This window comes from Ranitomeya imitator, chromosome 1, assembly GCF_032444005.1.
Source record: "Ranitomeya imitator isolate aRanImi1 chromosome 1, aRanImi1.pri, whole genome shotgun sequence".
Taxonomy (NCBI): domain Eukaryota; kingdom Metazoa; phylum Chordata; class Amphibia; order Anura; family Dendrobatidae; genus Ranitomeya; species Ranitomeya imitator.
In genome coordinates, this window is record NC_091282.1 from 1,184,392,069 (window position 1) to 1,184,413,422 (window position 21,354).

Genomic DNA, 21,354 nt, shown 5'->3' on the forward strand with positions numbered 1-21,354 from the left:
TAATACAACTACAATTAGAAGATTTGCACTGATTTTATGTTGCTTCATTATTTAATTCCTAGGAGTTTTATATCTAGATGAGCACCACATCGAATGTGGGGAAGATGTCAATTATTTAGTCCAGGACTGTGTAACTCAGTGTTCCCCAACTCCAGTCCTCAAGAGCCACCAACAGGTCATGTTTTCAGGATTTCCTTAGTATTGCCCAGGTGATGGACTTATTGCCTGTGCAGGTGATGCAATTATCACCTGTGCAATACTAAGGAAATCCTGAAAACATGACCTGTTGATGGCTCTTGAGGACTGGAGTTGGGGAACACTGGTGTAACTGTATTTCTAGAAAAATAAAACAACAGGTTTCCCAAATTTTCATTGCGGTTTTAAGTCTCCTCATCTCGACATGCTTAACATGTCACTCTCCGCAAGGAGAAACGATGCTTCTTGGATCCCAAATTTGCGTTGAAATTGTAATTTTATTCTTTTAGGGAAGTGTAAAGTGCCAAAGCATGAGCCAAATTTCAATAAATTATATCAAACTTTATTTAAAATATTACACGTCTTCTAATACAATCCCGAAAATCTGAGTCTAAAGGAGGTTTATCTGCTTGTGTCTTCCCTGGTAGCTGAGTGTATCATAGGGTCACTGGGCCTCATAGGAACCAGTCAGAACATGTCTTGAATAAAAGCTGGGACCTCCAAAGAGAAGTTGTCCGAACCGGACGATTTTGTTGTTATCAGCCAACAGTCTAATGAATTTGGGGGCCTCCCTACTCTCCGATATTGGAGGACAGAAGGATCCAACACATTGGATTGCAGTGGCTGATAGCTATTTCTCCCTGATGTCAAAAGTGTCAGATGAGGGATCGTTCGCCCAAAAGCTAACACGTGTTGTTTTCTTTTTTAATTCTGGTAATATGTGAACCAGTGACTCAGGAAGTGGAGATGTTGTGGATATCACTTGAAGGATCAAGGATTCTACCCAGCAACAGGTAGTAAGTAAGTTTAGATAGAGTTAAGAGTTGGGTCTAGCACAGGATGGGAGGATCTGCATGAGGAGAAAGGAGAGGACTTCCTGGTAATTATTTAGATAGGGTCCAGCTTCCAGCAGTATCAGACCTAAGGTCAGATCCACATGTAATGTTTGTGTGGCAAGAGGCAGACGTGAGGAGCAGATAGTAAAACTCTTGAGGAGAGTAGTGGAAACAAGCCGAATTGGAGCCAGGAGGCTGAAAAGAGGGAGAAAGAAAAAAAGAATATTGAGGCCTGGAACAGGAAGGCCATTTGGATAGCATGCATTTTTGATATGGAACGGAAAAGGGAACAGAAAACAAGAAGAAGGAAATATACACCATGTGTTAGATACTAAAGGAAGTAAGTCAGTAATAAAGGAAGTAAGCAGTCGCCATACTGGCACATAAACTGTCCTATGGAGAGAAGGATGCAATACTACGGGATGGAGTCTAAGACTCTTCCTGACTGGACTTTAGTGATGTTGTTGAGGATAGTTTGCTGGGCTGAACTAGGAAAGAGAGGAACTGAAAAGAGCAGAGGAACTGAGAAGAGCAGAGGAATTTCAGCAAGGAAGGAAAGGTGTGTGATGTCGCATATTGCTAAAGGAACGTCCATGAAGGTGTATACCCACTATCCGCTGTGTATAGTTCTTATTCGGTTACTCTTCAGCAAAAAGAAGTTTTGAACGGTGGTCTCCTTCACTTAACACCTGGCCCTGGCCAGCCAAATACAGAGGCACCATGCAGTCTGCAGAGGCATATCGCCAAACGAACACAAGTCCACACACCCAGCCATGACCCTCATTTTCATGTAGCGAGCTGAGGCGTTTAAGATGAGTACCACGGCTCCTGCCCCAAGGTATGTTACAACCCTATTATAATACCACTCAACTTAAAAATTTTACCCAAATGATTGGTCATGTTGGATAAAACAAGAATCATGGCAAAAATTACAGTCGAATCCAAACCCTACACTCGGAGGCGTTCAAAAGGTCTGTCTGCCCGATATGGGTGGTTAGGATTTAAGGTCATGTTTCAGGCTTTGCATAAGGGCTGAAGAACTTCAAGTTACACCTGCTGGTGGCAGGTCTCTCGGGGCATAACTATAAAGGGTGCAATGGTGGAGGCCCTGAAGCCTAAGGAGGTCCAAAGGCTCATTTGGTCTATATTCCTACGGCCTATGTTCCTTTACCTATCGTAGATGCAATAACATGAAGATATAATACTTACCAAGTTCACCAGAGGACCCCCAGAATTTCCATACTAAGAAAAAAAGATTTAACTGTTAAAAATATGAAGAATATGGTAAAACCAAAAGATAAATTGTCAACCATGCTTCTTAGACGTGCCATGAAATCGGGACAGATTGAGAATCTTAAAAGTGGTTATAAAAAAAAAATAAAAAAATTGTCCCACTTTCTTGCATAAAACACTGATTATTTTATACGTTGGTGTTATCCTACCCTAACAGTCAAAGGAGGTCGCAGGTAAGAAATCATTAGATCTGAAGTCGCAATGTTTCACTGCAATTTCAATGTCCTGTAGCAAATGTCTCCCTGTAGCCTCAGCATTTTGCTAGGTGGAAACATGGCCGTAGGCTCCTGACTTGTGCGACACGTCTATATCATAGTACAACAAACAATGGCTACAGGAGTCAAGATCCTGAAAAACGTCATCAATCTAGAAGTGAAGATGTAGACTTACGTTAATGATGGCGTCTGTCTGCACATAGTCCATATCGGAGTCCCTCAGGCCGAGTTCTCTTCCGTCTCTCTGAGCCGTGCTGACGATTCCCGTTGTCACGGTGTTCTGTAAGGCGAATGGACTTCCGATAGCCACCACAAATTCTCCAGGTCTCAGATCCGCCGAATGTCCCAACAACAAGACTGGTAACTTTTTCTAGACAAAAAGAAAAAGCAAAAGTTATATACAAGAACAGAAAAATACACGTATGAGTGACTGATGTACGTCCACTGCCTAGTCTAAGGCTCCCCGGGGACTTTCCATCCCAACTAGTGGTATCTGAGAGTGATTTTCACTATGGTCAAGGGTCCCTTGTCAACCATTATAATAGCTAGTCAGAAATTTCCTTAGGCGTTTACGGAATACATTTTGGATAAATGTCTAATATGTGCAGGTCCCATCTCTAGGAGAATGGGGGTCTCCATAAGCTCCACTGCTACACTGAAATATACCGAGAGTAATCTGATGACCTTACATTCTTCCTATAGGTCAGGGTCCTAGAGGTGGGCATTTATGGCATTTCCTCAGTCAGAGGGAGGCTAATGGGGCATTTACCATGGGGCAAGTGGGGTATTTATATACAGGGTGAGGGCGCTGCATTGGACCTTTGAAGGAAAGTTGAGCTATAGCTTTGTTTTACGAAAGCCCTTTTCTCAGTTCAAACCTATTTGGCCCTTCTGGCCATGGGTTCAATGGCCAACTAGAGCAACAAAGCTTTGTCCTCTTGGCCCAGGATCTCGGGGAGATGAGTCCTTTAATTAGCAAAAGTGTCACTCTCAATGATAAGACCTTACATACTTACTTTTGAGTAAATCTTGATTGTGGCAATATCTGATTTTTTATCGATATCTTTGATTGTTGCCTCGTAGGTGTCGCCATTATGGAGTTGCACTTTTAGGTGCTGTCGCCCAGAGACGGCGTTACTGCTCGTCACCACGTGAGCGTTGGTTACAATTAATCCCATATCCGAGATGATAAATCCTGATCCACTGGACAGGGGAACGTTACGGCCAAATAGTGGGTGTCTATGAAAATAATGGGAAAAGTGGGTTCATCCAGGATGCATCACTTATGGTCAACATTACATAGAAAATTGATTCTTCCAAGTCATTACTCTTAGAGCAAGATAAGGTCTACAGGAGAAATGACCGATAACTTTAAAACCCCCTTAAAAACCAAAAATAGCATACGGCTGCTGGAAAATGTGGAGGATAAGGATGATTTATAAGTTCTTGGTTTGCAGCAGAGCTTGAATGTCTCTTATGTCTTATACTTGCTACAGACATGACTTCAAGATTTGCGGAATATGGAAAAAATGTGAAGAATTTTAAAGCTCATGGTGAAGGAACAGTCTCCTCCTTCGAATACACATGTGGCAAACAATTGGAGATATTCTGCAAAAATATCTTTATACAGTTGCATACTGTCCCTCCACCTCCGCTCCCGAAAAAAAAAAAGGAAAGAAGAGCGAATCCTGTCATAGCCCTAAGTAGATCAAAATAATGGCATGTGGACAGGGCCCTAAAAGAACATCAAACTACTGTTCCCATAATCAATCCAACTATTTATCTGACTCTTTTTCATTTTTTTTTAACATGCAGCACTGTTCTCACAAAACAGCATGAATGAACTGGTCACTGCCTCCTGCAAGACCAACACACTCATCTCTTGCTGCTGTCTCCATTCTAAGAATCTTCTATTGTGGTCTATATCCATTTATTTTATGCCATTATCTCTGTGCCATCCAGCCTTATATCCTCGTTAACCTAATCATATGGGTGGATAGGTCACTGCCCCTGACAAAATCAACACATTTCTTTCCTGCTGCTGTTATATTTTCCATCATATGATAGTTGATGGAAATTATATACAACCCCTGGCAAAAATTATGGAATCACCGGCCTTGGAGGATGTTCATTCACTTGTTTAATTTTGTAGAAAAAAAAGCAGATCACAGACATGGCACAAAACTAAAGACATTTCAAATGGCAACTTTCTGGCTTTAAGAGACACTAAAAGAAATCAAGAACAAAAAATGTGGTAGTCAGTAATGGTTACTTTTTTAACCAAGCATAGGGAAAAATTATGGACTCATTCAATTCTGAGGAAAAAATTATGGAATCATGAAAAAGAAACAAACAAACACAAAAACATCTCTAGTATTTTGTTGCACCCCCTCTGGCGTTTATAGCAGCTTGCAGTCTCTGAGGCCTGGACTTAATGAGTGTCACACAGGACTCATTAAGTACTCAGAAAGTTGCCATTTGAAATTACTTTAGTTTTGAGCCATGTCTGTGATCTGCTTTATTTCTACAAAATTTAACAACTGAATGAACATCCTCCAAGGCCGGTGATTCCATAATTTTTGCCAGGGGTTGTAGATCTATTTTACTTCTTGACATTGTACTTTGTTTATCCAGCTCTGTGACCTTAGCAATAACCTTCATAGTAAAATCACGAGTAAACAAGTCACTGCCTGCCACAAAATAAATACACTTTTTGTGCTGCAATCATATTTCTCATAATGTATCAGTATGAAATGTATTTATGTATTTTATGTCATTATCTCTGTCAGTCCCATCCTGTCTTATATCCTCATTAATATAATCATATGAGTAGAATGGTCACTGCCTCCATCAAAATCAACTAACTTCTTTCCTACAGCTGTTATACTTTCCACCATCTATCATTGACAGTTGATGGAATTTTACTAATCTACTTCGCACTGATCATGGGCCACATCCAGCCTTCTGGCTGTTCCAGTTCACGCAGCGGACCAAGATAGATCTGGGGTCTCGCACTGACTGTATGGAATGTATCTATCTAGTTTACATTGTGATCAGGGGTGGATTATAATAGGGTCAATCTGGATGGTAGCCCAGGACCCAGTGGTGTGGGGGACCCTGGGCTACCGCTCAGATTGCCCGCTGCCATCAGGGCATTACTGCCCTGACTGGCGGATAGGCCCGGTGGGCAGAGGCGGCCCGCATCGGGCCCCGTCTCATCTGCTCACTGGGCCCCTACCCCTGCGGCAGATGCGAACTCGGCTTCAGGAAAATGGCCGCCGCGATCTCCATCTGCGCACGCGCGGCATCCCGCGGCCATTTTCCTGAAGCCCCGGGCAGCAGAAGACTCCATATGCGCACGCGCGGCCTCAGGAAGATGGCCGCCCCCACAGATCACCAGGGAAATAGCGCCGATCGCGCGTTTTTTCTTCTCCTGCCCAGTGGATTCAGAAGATGGGCATACGCAAACCACTACGCCACCAACGGAAATATATGCAAGATCTGGGGGAAGAACCAGCGATGTCGCCACGCCCATCTGACCTGACCAGCCTGATTGACAGGCAAAAACAGCAACTTTGGTAAGTTATTTCGGCAGCTTAGGGGTGGAATCAGTGTACTCAAAATACACTATAGTAACGCACAGCTCAGGCCCTATTTAACAGTATTTTTATCTCCTACTGAAAAACCGGGGTGACAGGTTCCTTTTAACATGCTATCATCAGTGGAGGGGTTACTGCTTCCAACAAAAGCAACACATTTTTTTCTGCTGTTATCATAATTCCCATAGTCTTCCCCTGTTTAACCTTCGTCAGGCTACATAATTTTACAACGTTAACAGGCTGCAGAGGTACAATTGTACCTTCACATATATTTTATTGAAATTTGGCCAATATATTCTGGACCAAAACTGCAGAGATGTCACGAAATTTCAGCCCTCTACGGCTTTTTGAAAAAAAAAGTTATTGCAATTTTAAAACGGAATATTTACAATTGTACCTACTCAGCCAGACGAAGGTTAAACCCATAATCTATCATTGTGGTCTACATTAGTTTAAAGGCCGCCAATCTCATTAGATAAAAGTCAGCCATACCCGTCCCAGGACCTACTGACCATCAGGTGTGTATGGATGGAGGGGGTGGGAGGTTCCCAACTCTCCCCAAAATTATCTGATGGGAAGGATCAGGTAGTTGAAATTTCAATTCTACTTTTTTTTAGGGGAGATGAGCCCCTACCGGTGGCGTCGAGAGTCAGGAGAGATAGCTCATCTGACAGCTATCTTATGTGTATGTTCAGCATAATGGCAAGATTGGACAGGTCACTGCTTATCACAAGTACAAACTCCTCTTCTCCTGCTGCTGTCATTTCTTGATTAAATAATCTTGTCTATGGATGAAACTAGTTAGAAGATTTACTTAACATATTCTATCCACAGTATTTATCTTCTTCTCAGCACATAGCTCGCTGGGTATAGGTATAAATTTTGTCGACACTTTTCTCGTGCTGGTGTTGAGTCATTTCAGGACAGAGGATTTCTAGGCTCACACGTATGAATGATGGAGCAGTGCAAACTCTATGGTAAGCACTTAAGAATTTTTATAGCTGCGAGGAGCCTTCATTTACTTTGGCACAACCACGTTCCCCAGATTACAAATTACTTACTGCCTTTTTTGACTTTAGTCTATATTCAACACCAGAGGCAAGCAGCAATTTTCGTGATTTAGAGAGAGGTTGTCCTGCTTGTGGCTGCAGTCCTAATGCCAGGTAATCATATTATTTCACCACTGCGGTGCAGACATGAGATGATCCTGCCAAGCAGCAAAATAATCCGGCTCTAAGCTGCTTTTTAAGAAACACTTCGAAGATCCAACTGGACGCAACGCTGGGCAGACGCTACTTGCGATGACCATTGGGCACCACCGGTCATCGACTTCACTGGACACTCCAGATGTAGGACATGTTACAAAACACAGCTCCGATATCTGTACAATAACGAGGCCCGCACCGGTGTGTTCACCAGGACAGATTTATATCCTTTCCGTCGGAAGTGAACAATAAAAAAAAGCCCAAAAAGTACAAAAATACATTCTAATTAATTTGTATGGGAGAAAGCTGCAGTACCACTCGCGGCCACTACTCAACGTATGGCGCTGTACCGCTTCTATCGCGCAACGCTTCCTTCAATCAGTGGATCAGTGGAAGCGTTTGTCTAATATCGATGACATTTCCTAAGGATAGGTCTACCTTTTTTTTTTTATGCCTTAGTTTTCTCTTCCTCTTTTTCAAAAAGTCAAACATTTTTTTCTTAATTTTTGCCTCCACAAAACTCCATTATGAGGGCTTATTTTGCTCGTTTGCGACTTATAGTTCTGATATTACACCATTTATTTTATCATACCGTGTACTGAAAAAAGTAGAAAAATTCCAAGTTGAGTGAAATATTAAAAAAAAAAAGAAAACAAAAACGTAATTTCACCTTTGTTTTTATTTTTCCTTTTTAATGGCATTCATTCTGCAGTAAAAATGTAAAAACCTGGCAGCACACATGATTCTTCAGGTCAGTACAATTACGGTGATAGCAAACCTGCAAGGTATTTTTTTAATATTTTAGTGGTTAAAAAAATTCTGGGTTATGTTGCCTTTTTCTCAGACCTTCAACTACTTTTTTTTTACATTTTTTCATCAGCTTGTTCATTAATATAATGATAGATTGGACTTAGATAATACCAAATATGTTTTTTTATTTCTTCATTTTTAGAATTTGGAAATGGAAGGTGATTTAATTTTTCTTGAATTTTTGTAATATTCTTTAAAATATTTTTTTTCATTAAATTTTTACTATAATGGTTTGCCCCCCCCCCCCCCCCCCCCAAGAGCACCTGGACTTCCTTGTAGTATATGCAGCATTGCTACAATATATTGCAAAATTAGTGCACCAACATGGCAGCAAGAGGGGCTTTCACTAGCCTTCCGGCTACCCATCGGCTCTGCGAAGTCTCATCACAGAGGTATTGGAAGGCTAAGAAAACCTCTATACCTCACCCTGGCGTCTGCTATGGGTTGTGAGGCTGTTAGAAGCCAAAAGGTCCAAATTTTGTAATGAAGCCTGATAGTAAAAATGCTTTTCACCCAAAAATTCATGCATTTAAGTCAAATATAAGTCCATATATTTTCCAATATCATACTTAGCTCATAGGCCTGTGATACAGCCAAATCAGATCTCATACTTTGCACTGATGAGGGGTAACACCCAGAAACACGTGTCTGGGAAATGTGGTTCTAGTTTGGCTTTGATCCTAAGTCATGTGTCAAGGCTCGGTAAAGGGTCAATATTGGCTTTTAGGGTTGCTACTACCAATAGGTGGCATTAGATTTCATAGCCTATTCCTCTCTGAAGAGGCCATTTGAATATTTATTTTCCAAAAGGAGCATTGCATGTCCTATAAGTCTCCTTACCCAGGCATGTTAAGCTTGATACTCTCAACAAGGAGAACTGTTACCCATAATACCTCAGTCAGAGGCTTCTCATACAGCCAAATCAAATCTCATGCTTTGCACTGAAGCGAGGCAACACACCGAAACACAGGTCTGTAAATTGATATACTGATTTGGCTTTAATCCTAAATCATATGGCAAGGCTCGTTAAAAGGTCGATATTGACTATGTGGTATTGTTACCTCTAACAGGTGGCACTACAATTTAAGGCCTCTCCCTTTCTGAAGAGGCAATATGCATACTTCAATTCCCAGTGGACCATTGCATGGCCTATAAGTCTCCTTACACGGGCTTGTCAAACATGTCACTCTCCACAGGAGAAACGTTACCTCTTTCCTCAGATGCATTTTTTTACTGAGTCATTGAAAGTAACATTGATAATGACAGAGCCCTATAGTAAAGATCAGATTGGGTGCCTTATGGTGTTTTTTTGTTTCTCTCTACCCATGGTCCAGTTTCCCCCATGCTATAGAATCATAGAATGGTAGAGTCGGAAGGGACCTCAAGGGTCATCGTATCCAACTCCCTGCTCAATTCAGGATTCACATATAGATACTAACAAACCTGTTGGTCTACAAAGGTAGGTCCACCACACCAAGCCGAAAAAAAAAGAATGGACCAACCATGTCTGAGGTCCTGTCTCCAAGGCTCCCGTAAAAGTCTGGCATTTGGGTACGTACGCCCTTTCATCAGCAAAAGCAGAGTAGATGACGTTACCTGACGAAAAGCTCAATGTGCACCACGGCCGGAGCAATCTTTTCCACCACATCAGCAATGAAGTTAAATTTGTACCTCGGACTGTTGGGAAGTTGGTGACCTATACTGGCAGAAAAAATTGGGTATGTTAGTCAGAACATTCCTGGGTGAAGTCTCCTCTACGCAGACAGGATTATGTTTAATTACAGCCTTTCGTCTTTCTGGATAAGATGTCTTCTAAACCCCAAATCCAGTAATAACCTTGGCTGACCCCATTCTTTTTCAAGTTCGCGAAAGACAGAACAACATTGGGGGATCTATAAATAAAGATCATGGACTTCATCTTTTCCACCGGGACATGTTTTTGGTGACACCAGACGCAATAACTACATTGGGGGTTAACACAGATCCCAGATCCTAATCTGTTCCACCTGGTGGCTTAGACAACGTTCCAGACTGGAGATACTTCTTTTCTTGTCTCGAGACTAGCAAGGTTTGCTTGAGGATGACCACATGAAAGGGTCCACTTGAGAACATTTGGTGTTTATGTAACAAGAGTGGAGCAGGAAGGTTTCATGTGGTCCGAAACCACAAACATCGTCCCACAACATGGAAAATTTACAGACAATGCGAGGCTTTTAAATATTTACATTTTACACGACCGTGTAAACTCCAACTTTGGCGCACATCAAAAAATGTTTCTAAAATATTCACAAACAGAATCCGAAATGTCACGGAGCTTATTATGGAAGAAGAAGGTTAGATTCAGATCAGAAAATATGAGAACAATTTTCCTATGCAAGTTTTGGGATGAATTATGGCATCTGCCTTAGCCTCAAACAGGTAAATCTCCTGTATGTCTTCTTTTTTTAGGTGCATAGGAGGGGCGCCCCAGCATAGGATAGCCATAGACTTATCGACTATTGGGCTTATTTTCAGGTGATAACAATATGTCCTTGTTTTGCTAAAACTATGGTTTCACCCATCGAATGGTCGCTTTAATTTTTTTAGAAAATTTTGACAAAATTTTCAGAATTTGAAAGAGCTAGGACCATATATTAGATTGACAAGCACTAAGTTTTTATGTTCCCTTACACATTTATAGCCACCTTTAGGGGCGCTTTTACTTTTAACTTAAATACATGTATTTTTGGAGCCATGTATAAGAAAAAAGAGCGAAGGCACTCACCATAATGAAAATCCCAATCTTTAATCAATCTTCATATAAAAATCCCATGACAGCCGTTTCGCGCTGTGCTTGCGCTTCAGTGGGTCAAGATGTTGACCCGTTGAAGCGCAAGCACAGTGCGAAACGGCCGCCGTTGTCTCCTGCTCACAAAAGATCCGTATTTCACTCCCCTGGCCTTGGGATTTTTATATGAAGATTGATTAAAGATTGGGATTTTCATTATGGTGAGTGCCTTCGCTCTTTTTTCTTATACATGGCTTTGGAAGTACTTGTTTTTCTAAGAGGAGCACCCGGATTTATGATGTGCGGCTGACTTTTACATGATCTGTCGAGCAACACCTGATTCTCATGTTGGGATTACCCCGATTCTCCCGGTAGTGCCGTCCTACAAACTTTTTTTCTTTTGATGGACATGTATTTTTGGGTTTAAATATATATATATTTTTCAATAGGGCTTCATTAAAAACATTTACACCGTTTGCCTTCTTGAGCCTCTGTGATGTATTGCTTGTTGCTGGCTGTAGAAGGAGTGAACTGAGAATATGTCAGTGAGCACCCTGACAGTAAATCTTATCTTCCTTTTTGTGAGCTTCACTTTCACGTTGTAATTAATCAGCTTAGAGTAGATCAGAAGAAGAAAGATAAGAATTGTCGATTCTGCTATCGGAATGAGCTCACTCATAGATTCTGGGACTACAGACTCATGAATTCCCCCTGAGAATGCAATGTGCACTGTGGGGATTTGCCAGTTTCAGACCCGGGAATGGAGGCTATGTATGAGTTATACTTACCCCGGCCAGTGGGCGCAGCCTCGCTCCATACACTGAGCTGAGGCAGTATGATGCTGTCCGGTGCGTCGGTGCACACAGCACAGACCGGAGCAGAACGCTGGGGGAGCAGGAGCGACGTAAGGGTTTTTTGTGTCAATGTGTATGGAAAGTGTGTCTGTGTATGGGGGAGTGAATATGTTGGGGCTCAAACTGTATATAGGTGGGCTGTGTATGGACTCAAACTGTATGTCGGGGGATTGTGTGGTGTCCTACTGTATATAGGGGATATAGGTGCTCATTCTCTATATAGGGAGGCTGTGTGGTATCCTACTGTACTGTATATAGGGGCTGTGTGTGGGCTCATACTGTATATAGGGGGCTCATTCTGTATATAGGGATGCTGTGTGTTAACCCATACTGTATATAGGAGGCTCATTCTGTATATACGGAGGCTGTGTGGTATCCTACTGTATAAAGGGGCTGTGTGTGGGCTCATACTGTATATAGGGGGTTAATTCTGTATATACGGAGGCTGTGTGGTATCCTACTGTATATAGGGGCTATGTGTGGGCTCATACTGTGTATAGGGGGCTCATTTTGTATACAGGGGGCTCATTCTGTATATAGGGGGCTCATTCTGCATATAGGGATGCTGTGTGGTATCCTACTGTATATAGGGGCTGTATGTGGGCTCATTCTGTATATAGGGGCTGTATGTGGGCTCATACTGTATATAGGGGGCTCATTCTGTATATAGGGGTTCTGTGCGTTGACCCATACTGTATATAGGGGGCTCATTCTGTATAAAGGGGCTGTGTGTGGGCTCATACTGTATATAGGGGTCTCATTCTGTATATAGGGGATGCTGTGTGTTGACCCATACTGTATATAGGGGTTAATTCTGTATATAGGAATGCTGTGTGGTATCCTACTGTATAAAGGGGCTGTGTGTGGGCTCATACTGTATATAGGGGTCTCATTCTGTATATAGGGATGCTGTGTGTTAACCCATACTGTATATAGGAGGCTCATTCTGTATATAGGGATGCTGTGTGGTGTCCTACTGTATAAAGGGGCTGTATGTGGGCTCATACTGTATATAGGGGTCTCATTCTGTATATAGGGGTCTCATTCTGTATATAGGGGATGCTGTGTGTTGACCCATACTGTATATAGGGGTTAATTCTGTATATAGGAATGCTGTGTGGTATCCTACTGTATAAAGGGGCTGTGTGTGGGCTCATACTGTATATAGGGTGCTCATTCTGTATATAGGGATGCTGTGTGTTGACCCATACTGTATATAGGGGGCTCATTCTGTATAAAGGGGCTGTGTGTGGGCTCATACTGTATATAGGGGTCTCATTCTGTATAAAGGGGCTGTGTGTTGACCCATACTGTATATAGGAGGCTCATTCTGTATATAGGGATGCTGTGTGGTATCCTACTGTATATAGGGGCTGTATGTGGGCTCATACTGTATATAGGGGGCTCATTCTGTATATAGGGGTTCTGTGTGTTGACCCATACTGTATATAGGGGGCTCATTCTGTATAAAGGGGCTGTGTGTGGGCTCATACTGTATATAGGGGTCTCATTCTGTATATAGGGATGCTGTGTGGTATCCTACTGTATATAGGGGCTGTATGTGGGCTCATACTGTATATAGGGGTCTCATTCTGTATATAGGGGATGCTGTGTGTTGACCCATACTGTATAGGGTTAATTCTGTATATAGGAATGCTGTGTGGTATCCTACTGTATAAAGGGGCTGTATGTGGGCTCATACTGTATATAGGGTGCTCATTCTGTATATAGGGGTTCTGTGTGTTGACCCATACTGTATATAGGGATACTGTGTGGTGTCCTACTGTATATAGGGGATGTAGGTGCTCATTCTCTATATAGGGAGGCTGTGTGGTATCCTACTGTATAAAGGGGCTGTGTGGGCTCATACTGTATATAGGGGGCTGTGTGTGGGCTCATACTGTATATAGGGGGCTCATTCTGTATATAGGGTTCTGTGTGTTCACCCATACTGTATATAGGGGGCTCATTCTGTATATACGGAGGCTGTGTGGTGTCCGACTGTATATAGGGGTAGTGTGTGAGCTGATATAGTGTGCTCTGATCTGAAAATAAAGTGATTCTGAAAAGATAATTGTTATTTTCAGGTTTTTTTCATATCTTATTTTATAATATTTAACTATAGTTTCACCAATGGTGGCAGTGACATTATAATTCTTCTCCATGATTTTACTCTTTTTCCGTGATGAATTTTGCCTACGTGACATTTGAAGAAAGAATTAAAGAAACTATTTGATCGCCTCGTGTGTAAGTGAGGAAATATTTGCCGACCATTCAGACTGCTGCTCTCCGACAGACCACCTATGTAAACCTTCCTGCTCACCCTTTTCAGCACGGACCACTGGCTGCGGGTAAACAGCGCGCTGCGTCTAGAGCCGCGTCTGCGGCCGAGCCGTGCTCAGGATGGGTCTCAGTCCTTCTCCGTCCTCACCTCGTTCTATGGCGTCTTTTCACATGTTATGGCTATAAAATTCTGCTTTCTGGGCCTCGGTGCATAAGTAAATAAGCGTCCGGCTGCCGGCGATAACGGGGCGGCTGCAGATGTGAGGCCGTGACTACAGGAGGCGACTGCTCGTCTCATCCCGAGTACAGCAGGGAAGTCTCAGGAAGATTCTTGTCTATTTTGTTATTTCACCTCTGAGAGATCCCAGAGCTTATAGGGAAGACTTTGTGTAAGAGCATTATCCCTTTTTTCGTAAATAGTTCTTGTTGCTTTATTAAACATCGGATCATCTAACCGGCAATGCGATGACTATCAAAATGTTTTAGCCCCACCAAAATTTTCTCCAAAATTCTCCCATCTGTATGAGTTGTTTTCAGTGCCTATTGTCAAGTGTAATCCACCTCTGACAGCAGAGCCGCCGAGCTCACCTCTGTCAGAATGCTTACAAGCAAAACTGAGCAGGCTAATCACTAGACAATGACAATGGGAAGGGAGGAAGTTCCAGCTCTCATAGTGCTGGCAGAATGTCAATGAAAAGAAACCACCCACTCAAAAATAGTGCATGGTAAACTAAAGGGAATCTGTCACTGAAAGCAGCAACCCATCCACATCACTGATTGGCAGCGTTCTGCCTATGCACAGTGTACACAGAAAGCTGCCAATCAGAGATGTGGGTGGGGTTATACAGAGCTCAGCATTCAGAGAACTGCTAGATCTGCAGCAGATAAAACAGTGGTCTTTATAAAAATGACAGCAAACAGCCTAGTAAGTGATACATCATTGGAATCAGTGTCTCTGTCTCAAATAGAGTAGCAAAGCCCTGATGGATTCATTTTTAAGAACAGCAAAACAGACATAATTCCCCTGATCAGTTTACTATGGACACGTACAATCATCACTCTTACATTACTGATATTAGTGAATGTTTTGGGGGGCTATTTAGTGTGGTAGAGGGGTTAAACGCTGCGACCTCCAAAGCTTTGGTATACCCAATTCTTATGGAAATGGAACAGAGAAACAGACAATGCTTCTTCTACAGTAATCGATATTGTCGTTATATCTCTGCAGGAGTGCACCGCTCCACTGCCTCCCGACTTCCTTCTACTAGGGGGCCGCTGTGCTACAGAAGATTGGCTGAGCCTCTGCAGCATTGGGGGACGTCAGAGCAGAACTCTTTGCTTAGGAAACAGGCCAACTCTGGTAGACCGTAATGGTGGCCGGTAACCTAAACTATAAATTCATACATGGGTGTTCTCAATCTGCGCAGCACCTCAATGTTGGAAACCATGGAGAAATAACATGGCCACAATGATCAAACTAAGATCAGCAAGAGCTTACCTATCAAGTCCCAGCAGAAGACCATGGGGGCTACCAGGAGCGAAACCTCTAGGACAGCGGTTCCCAATCTGCTGCTCAACATGCCAATGTGGCTCGCGAGCCAGTGATGTTTGGCTCATGGATGTCTCCCAGCTCAGTGTATTAACACCAGGTGGCTATGGAGAGAAGGTCTCCAGATGATGGCTTTTGTGACTAACCCTGCCCAGAAGAGCTGATCTGGATGTGCAAATACTGTCCTTGGGGGCTTGGAAATCTATTAGTATGGTCAACTTGATGGGAAAAACCTAAATGGAGGTAAGGTGGGATTTCCTGCTTGTCATATATTGCCTTTTTCAATCAGAATGTGGCTCTCAAAATCAGAAAGCTTTAGGGGGACCACTGTTCTAGGAGATGGAGGATGATAGACTGTCAAAACCGTACAACATCTTCAAAGAATATCTTTGTCCAAGACATTTCTATCACGAGAGGTGGAAGTACGAAGCATTTGTCCTGAAATCTATAATATCTACACAAAGGAACCCTTAGTTCAGGAGCAGAAACATTGGTCCTCCTGGTCTTCCTATAGAATTGTTCATGTAATCCACCTATACCTGAGAGTATGATCCATGAACTTTCAGCAGGTCCTCCACTGGTCCACCATCCTGAGGAAAGGTTAGGAACATACACAAAACTGTACTCCTTCTCCATGAAACTACGGACTACATGGACTTACAATTATGAATCCATCAGTGGGGCTATGGTCTGTAGACCTGACTTGTATGTGAAGGCATCTCAAGTATTTGGCCACGGTTCCTCTGCCCCTGCCTCTAAGAACTGACAACTAAGTTTATTTAGTCAACCAAGTCCATGACTTGTAAAAACAGGAATATGGCAGCAATGAAAGGATTAGGAGGAGTAATGAAGTGAAGCATCTTCTGAAAGCACATTCCAAACTGTATGGTAGAACTGGCCAAATAGAGGACACATCACGGTTGGGGAAAATGTCCAGTTAGGAACATTTCCACCAAAAGACAAAACTAATGTGAAAATCATAAGATACAGTCATGCCCAAAAGTTTGACACCCTTGAAATTGTTCCAGAAAATGAAGTATTTATCCAAGAAAATTATTGCAATTACACCTATTTGTTATTCACGTTTATTTCATTTGTGTGTATTGGAACACAAAAAATACAGAAAAAAGGGCAAATTTGACATACCGTATTTTTCGCTTTGTAAGACGCTCCGGATTATAAGACGCACCCCAAATTTTGAGGAGAAAAATAGGAAAAAACTATTTTTTAATAAATTGGTGGGGCGTCTTATAATCCATGCGTCTTATTACTTACCAGGGGTTGTGGTTGTGGTGGATCAGGGTCCCAGGCTCGTTGCCGGAGGCAGGAGTGGAGCATTGCTGCAGGCTGGGATGAGGGGGTCTGCAGGGGGCTCCTGTGCTGCAGGGGGGCTCCTGTGCTGCAGCCTGGGATGAGGGGTCTGCAGGGGGCTCCTTTGCTGCAGGCTGGGATGAGGGGTCTGCAGGGGGCTCCTTTGCTGCAGGCTGGGATGAGGGGTCTGCAGGGGGCTCCTGTGCTGTAGGGCTGTCTCCGCTGCTGCGGGGGGCTCTGGCGACATTTTGTGAAAGACCAGAGCCCCCCGGCAGTTCTTCCATGCGTTCCAGTATGACTAATTCCGGGAAAATGGCCGCCGGAATCTCGAGAGATGAGATCTCAGCGCTGAAATCTCATCTCCCGAGATTCCGGCGGCCATTTTCCCGGAGTCAGTCATACTGGAACGCATGGAAGAACTGCCGGGGGGCTCTGGTCTTTCACAATATGTCGCCAGAGCCCCCCGCAGCACCGGAGCCTTCAGCATCACCCGGGGCAGCAGCGGACAACCCCGGCAGTGGCGGCGGACGACAGCGGCGGCAGGCGGTAGCGGCGGCGGACACCCCCTCCTCCCAGCCTGTAATGGTAAGCGGTATATCCGCTTTGTTAGACGCACCCACATTTCCCCCCCAAATTTGGGGGAAATAAAGTGCGTCTTACAAAGCGGAAAATACGGTAATTTCACACAAAATCCCAAAAATGGGCCAGAGCAATTGTTCACACCCTTTATAATAAAGAACTGCAATCAATCGCTTCCTATAACCATCAACAAGCTTCTTACACCCCTCAACTGAAGTTTTTGACCACTCTTCTTTTGCAAACGTCTTCAGGTCTCTCATGTGAAGGCACCTTCCCCCAACATCAATTTGAGGATCTCTCCACAAGTGTTCAATGGGATTTAGATCCGGACTCATCGCTGCCACTTCAGAACTCTCCAGCGTTTTTCCCTCCATTTCTGGGTGCTTCTTGAAGCATGTTTGGCGTCATTGTCCTGCTGGAAGACCCATGACCTAGGATGCAAACCCAGATTTCTGACACTGGGCACTACATTGCGATCCAAAATCTTCAGATTTCATGATGCCTTGAACACAGTCAAAGCACACAGTGGCAGAAGTAGCAAAACAACTCCAAACGATTTTTGAACCTCCACCATATTTGACTGTAGGTACTGTGTTCTTTTCTTTGTGGGCCTCATTTCTTTTTCGGCAAACAGTAGAATGATGTTATTTAACAAAAAGCTAAATCTTGGTCTTATCTGTCCACAAGACGCTTTCTCAGAAGGATTTTGGCTTACTCACACACATTTTAACAAACTGCTGTCTAGCTATTTTATGTTTCTGTGTCAACAGAGGGGTCCTCCTGGGTCTCCTGCCACAGCATTTCATTTCATTCAAATGTCGATGGATAGTTTTCACTGACACTGATGCACACTGAGCCTGCAGGACAAATTTCTTTGGAAATTGATTGTTGCTGCTTTTCCAGCATCCGGACTATCCTGCATTACAACCTTTCATCAATTTTTCTCTACCGTCCACATCCAGAGAGATTAGCTACAGTGCCATGGGTTGTAAACTTCTTGATTATGTTGCGCATCGTGGACAAAGGAACATCAAGATCTCTGGAGATGGATTTGTAACCTTAAGATTGTTGACATTGTTCAACAATTTTAGTTCTCAAGTCCTCAGACAGTTCTCTTTTCCTCTTTCTGTTCTCCATAGTGTGGCACACACAGACACACAATGCAAAGATTGAGTCAACTTCTCTCCTTTTTATCTGGTTTCAGGTGTCATTTTCATATTGCTCGCAATTGTTACTTGCCACAGGTGAGTTTGAACAAGCATCACATGCCTGAAACAAAGTTGTTTACCCACAATTTTGGAAAGGTGCCAACAATTTTCTCTGGCCCATTTTGGGGGTTTTGTGTGAAATTATGTCCAATTTGCATTTTTTCTCAGTTTTTTTGTGTTGATCCAATACAAAGAAAGGAAATAAACATGTGTATAACAAAATATTTGTAATTGCAATAATTTGGAAAAAATACTTCATTTTCTGGAACAATTTCAAGGGTGCCAACACTTTTGGCCATGGCTGTATACCCTTATCTGGCAAAACTAGGGTGGTTATACACCTTTACTCATAGTCATTCTCCTAACCTAACTTAGAGGAACAAGCACATTTTTAATTTTGGCATCAACTTTGAGCCCAGATTCCCAGCGTGTGCCACATTTTGGCTGGTGAGGACCAAGTACAAAAAGCTTGAGATCCTACTGTATCTGGCATTAGTTCAGAACTAAACTGATCACAAACTCAGTGAAGGTCCGAAAAAATATGTTAGGGGGTCTCCTTTCCCTTAAAGGGATTTCCCTTTTCAGATCAGAGGTATCGGCTTCCAGAAACCTCACTAATGTCACCCGAGCAATAGACATTCTTGCTGAGTGGTGCTATGTTCTGGCTCATGGAGTGACGTCACTAGAGGATATTCATAAAGCCTCTACACAGAGGAACAAAGCAGGGTCTCTAGTGCCACCTATTGGAAACAGCAATATCAACCCTTTAGAAGGAATAAGTCACCAGGTTTTTGCTACCCCATCTGTGAGCAGCATAATATAAAGGGGCAGAGACCCTGATTCCAGTGATGTATCACTTACTAGGCTGCTTGCTGTCACTTTGATAAAATAGTTGTTTTATTTGCTGCTGTCCTCGGAATGCTGAGCTTTGTATAACTCCGCCCACACCACTTATTGGCAGCTTTCTGTGTACACTCTGCATAGCCAGAAAGCTGCCAGTCATTGGTGAGGGGGCGGGGTTATACAGAGCAGGAGGACTAGATGGTAGGAGACAACTTGTCCTGATAATCTCCTGTTGATAAAGCAGTGATTTTATCAAAACTACAGCAAGCAGTCCAGTAAGTGATGCAGCACTGGAATCAGGTTCTCTGTCTCTACATCATACTGCTCTCAGATTAGGCGGAAAAAAACAGGGGACAGATTCCCTTTAAGGAACCTGGCCACATGAGAAGATATAAGGCCAAATCAGAGGTCCCATATACATGTAACTGGGGATTCTTGCCCTTATTCAGTGCAAATTAGGAAAAACTGGCTAGGTGAGAGGTGGTATCTAAGGAGTAAGGTTTCTCCTTACCAAGTTATAAATGTCCAGTTTTTGCTCTTATTTTATTCCCTCTGTTTCTGAGTATTCCTTTTCTAATGCACTATTTATTTACAGAGGATCTGGGCTTTTTTTTTATTTAGTGCTATTTTTTATGTTTTTTACTAAGTGGATGATTCTCGCGGCGTGTCTTTATTGCCCCATGAGCACCACCCCCTTGGTTCCGACCATAAAAATTAGCTCTAAGGAAAAAAAAACGCCCATATTTCTGGAACCATATGATGCATTTAAAAAAAGAAAAAATAGACACAGGGAGCAATGGGAATACAATAATCGCAAAAAATGGCCACTTTGAACAGGTCCTTGTTAAGGAGACCACTGTCTTAGGAGGAATCTCATTATATGACACATCCCATAGAAGCTGAATCTTCACGGCCGTAAAAGGTGACAAACATGGGGCAACCTCAAAGTTTTCCTATATGGGAAAAAAGTCATAATCGACCGTGACAAAATAACAAAAATCAGATGCTGCTAAGGGAGGATTCTTAATGTGGGGAGAACGAAGCCCCGGAGAGGAGACTCGGAGGAATACCGCACTTCCTGATAGACTTTGCTCTAATTCAGCCTCCTAGATGTCAGAGATTACAGCTGCAAAGGGGGAAAATAAGGGGGTAATTTTATTTCGGGAAGGTTTTATCCGTTGACGGATATATACCCCTCCATATCCCCAGATCAGTGGGGGTCTGACACCCTCTACCGATCACAAGTAATCAGCTCTAATGGTGGCTGGATGTAAAAGTGTATGGAGCAGAACAGAACAGCACCAGGATAGCGCTCTCTAGTGGTCACTGCCAGATACTGCAGATCATCTACCATTCTCTAGATGCTGAACTGCAGTACCCAGGAGTGTCCACTAATCAATGCACGGCGCTGTGCTGACGTCATACACAGCGGATGAGTGGAGGTGGTAGGTGTAAGACCCCCCACTTATGTGATATTGATCTCCTATTGACATAAAGTAACATGATTGAGGTTTACGTCTAAATAAACTTTTAAAAAGTATAATAAAGCCCTGTTCACACTGAGCTTTGGGGATTTCTACCTAAATCTCACTAAAAAAGGGGTAACCTCTCTCCTTGTGGAGAGTGACATGCCAGTGTAAGGAGACTTATAGGCCACGCAATTCTCCGCTGGGAAATTAAATTTGCTGCCTTGACAGTGTAAGAAGTGTTAGAAGCCATACAATGCTCTTCTGGGAAATTACATTTGCTGACATGCCACTGTAATTAGACTTATAAGCCATACAATGCGCCTCTTGAAAATTAATGC

General features: G+C 42.9%; 1 protein-coding gene across 1 annotated transcript in view; it reads right to left on the reverse strand.

The window, feature by feature from the left end:
- HTRA3 (HtrA serine peptidase 3) overlaps positions 1-21,354 on the reverse strand; it is a 70,173-nt gene that overhangs the window by 16,585 nt on the left and 32,234 nt on the right. The window contains exons 2-5 of the mRNA XM_069744767.1: positions 9,750-9,849; positions 3,556-3,778; positions 2,715-2,909; positions 2,241-2,273 (exon numbers count right to left, since the gene is read on the reverse strand). Of these exons, the coding sequence (XP_069600868.1) occupies positions 2,241-2,273; positions 2,715-2,909; positions 3,556-3,778; positions 9,750-9,849 (551 nt within the window). The remainder of the gene's footprint in view (positions 1-2,240; positions 2,274-2,714; positions 2,910-3,555; positions 3,779-9,749; positions 9,850-21,354) is intronic.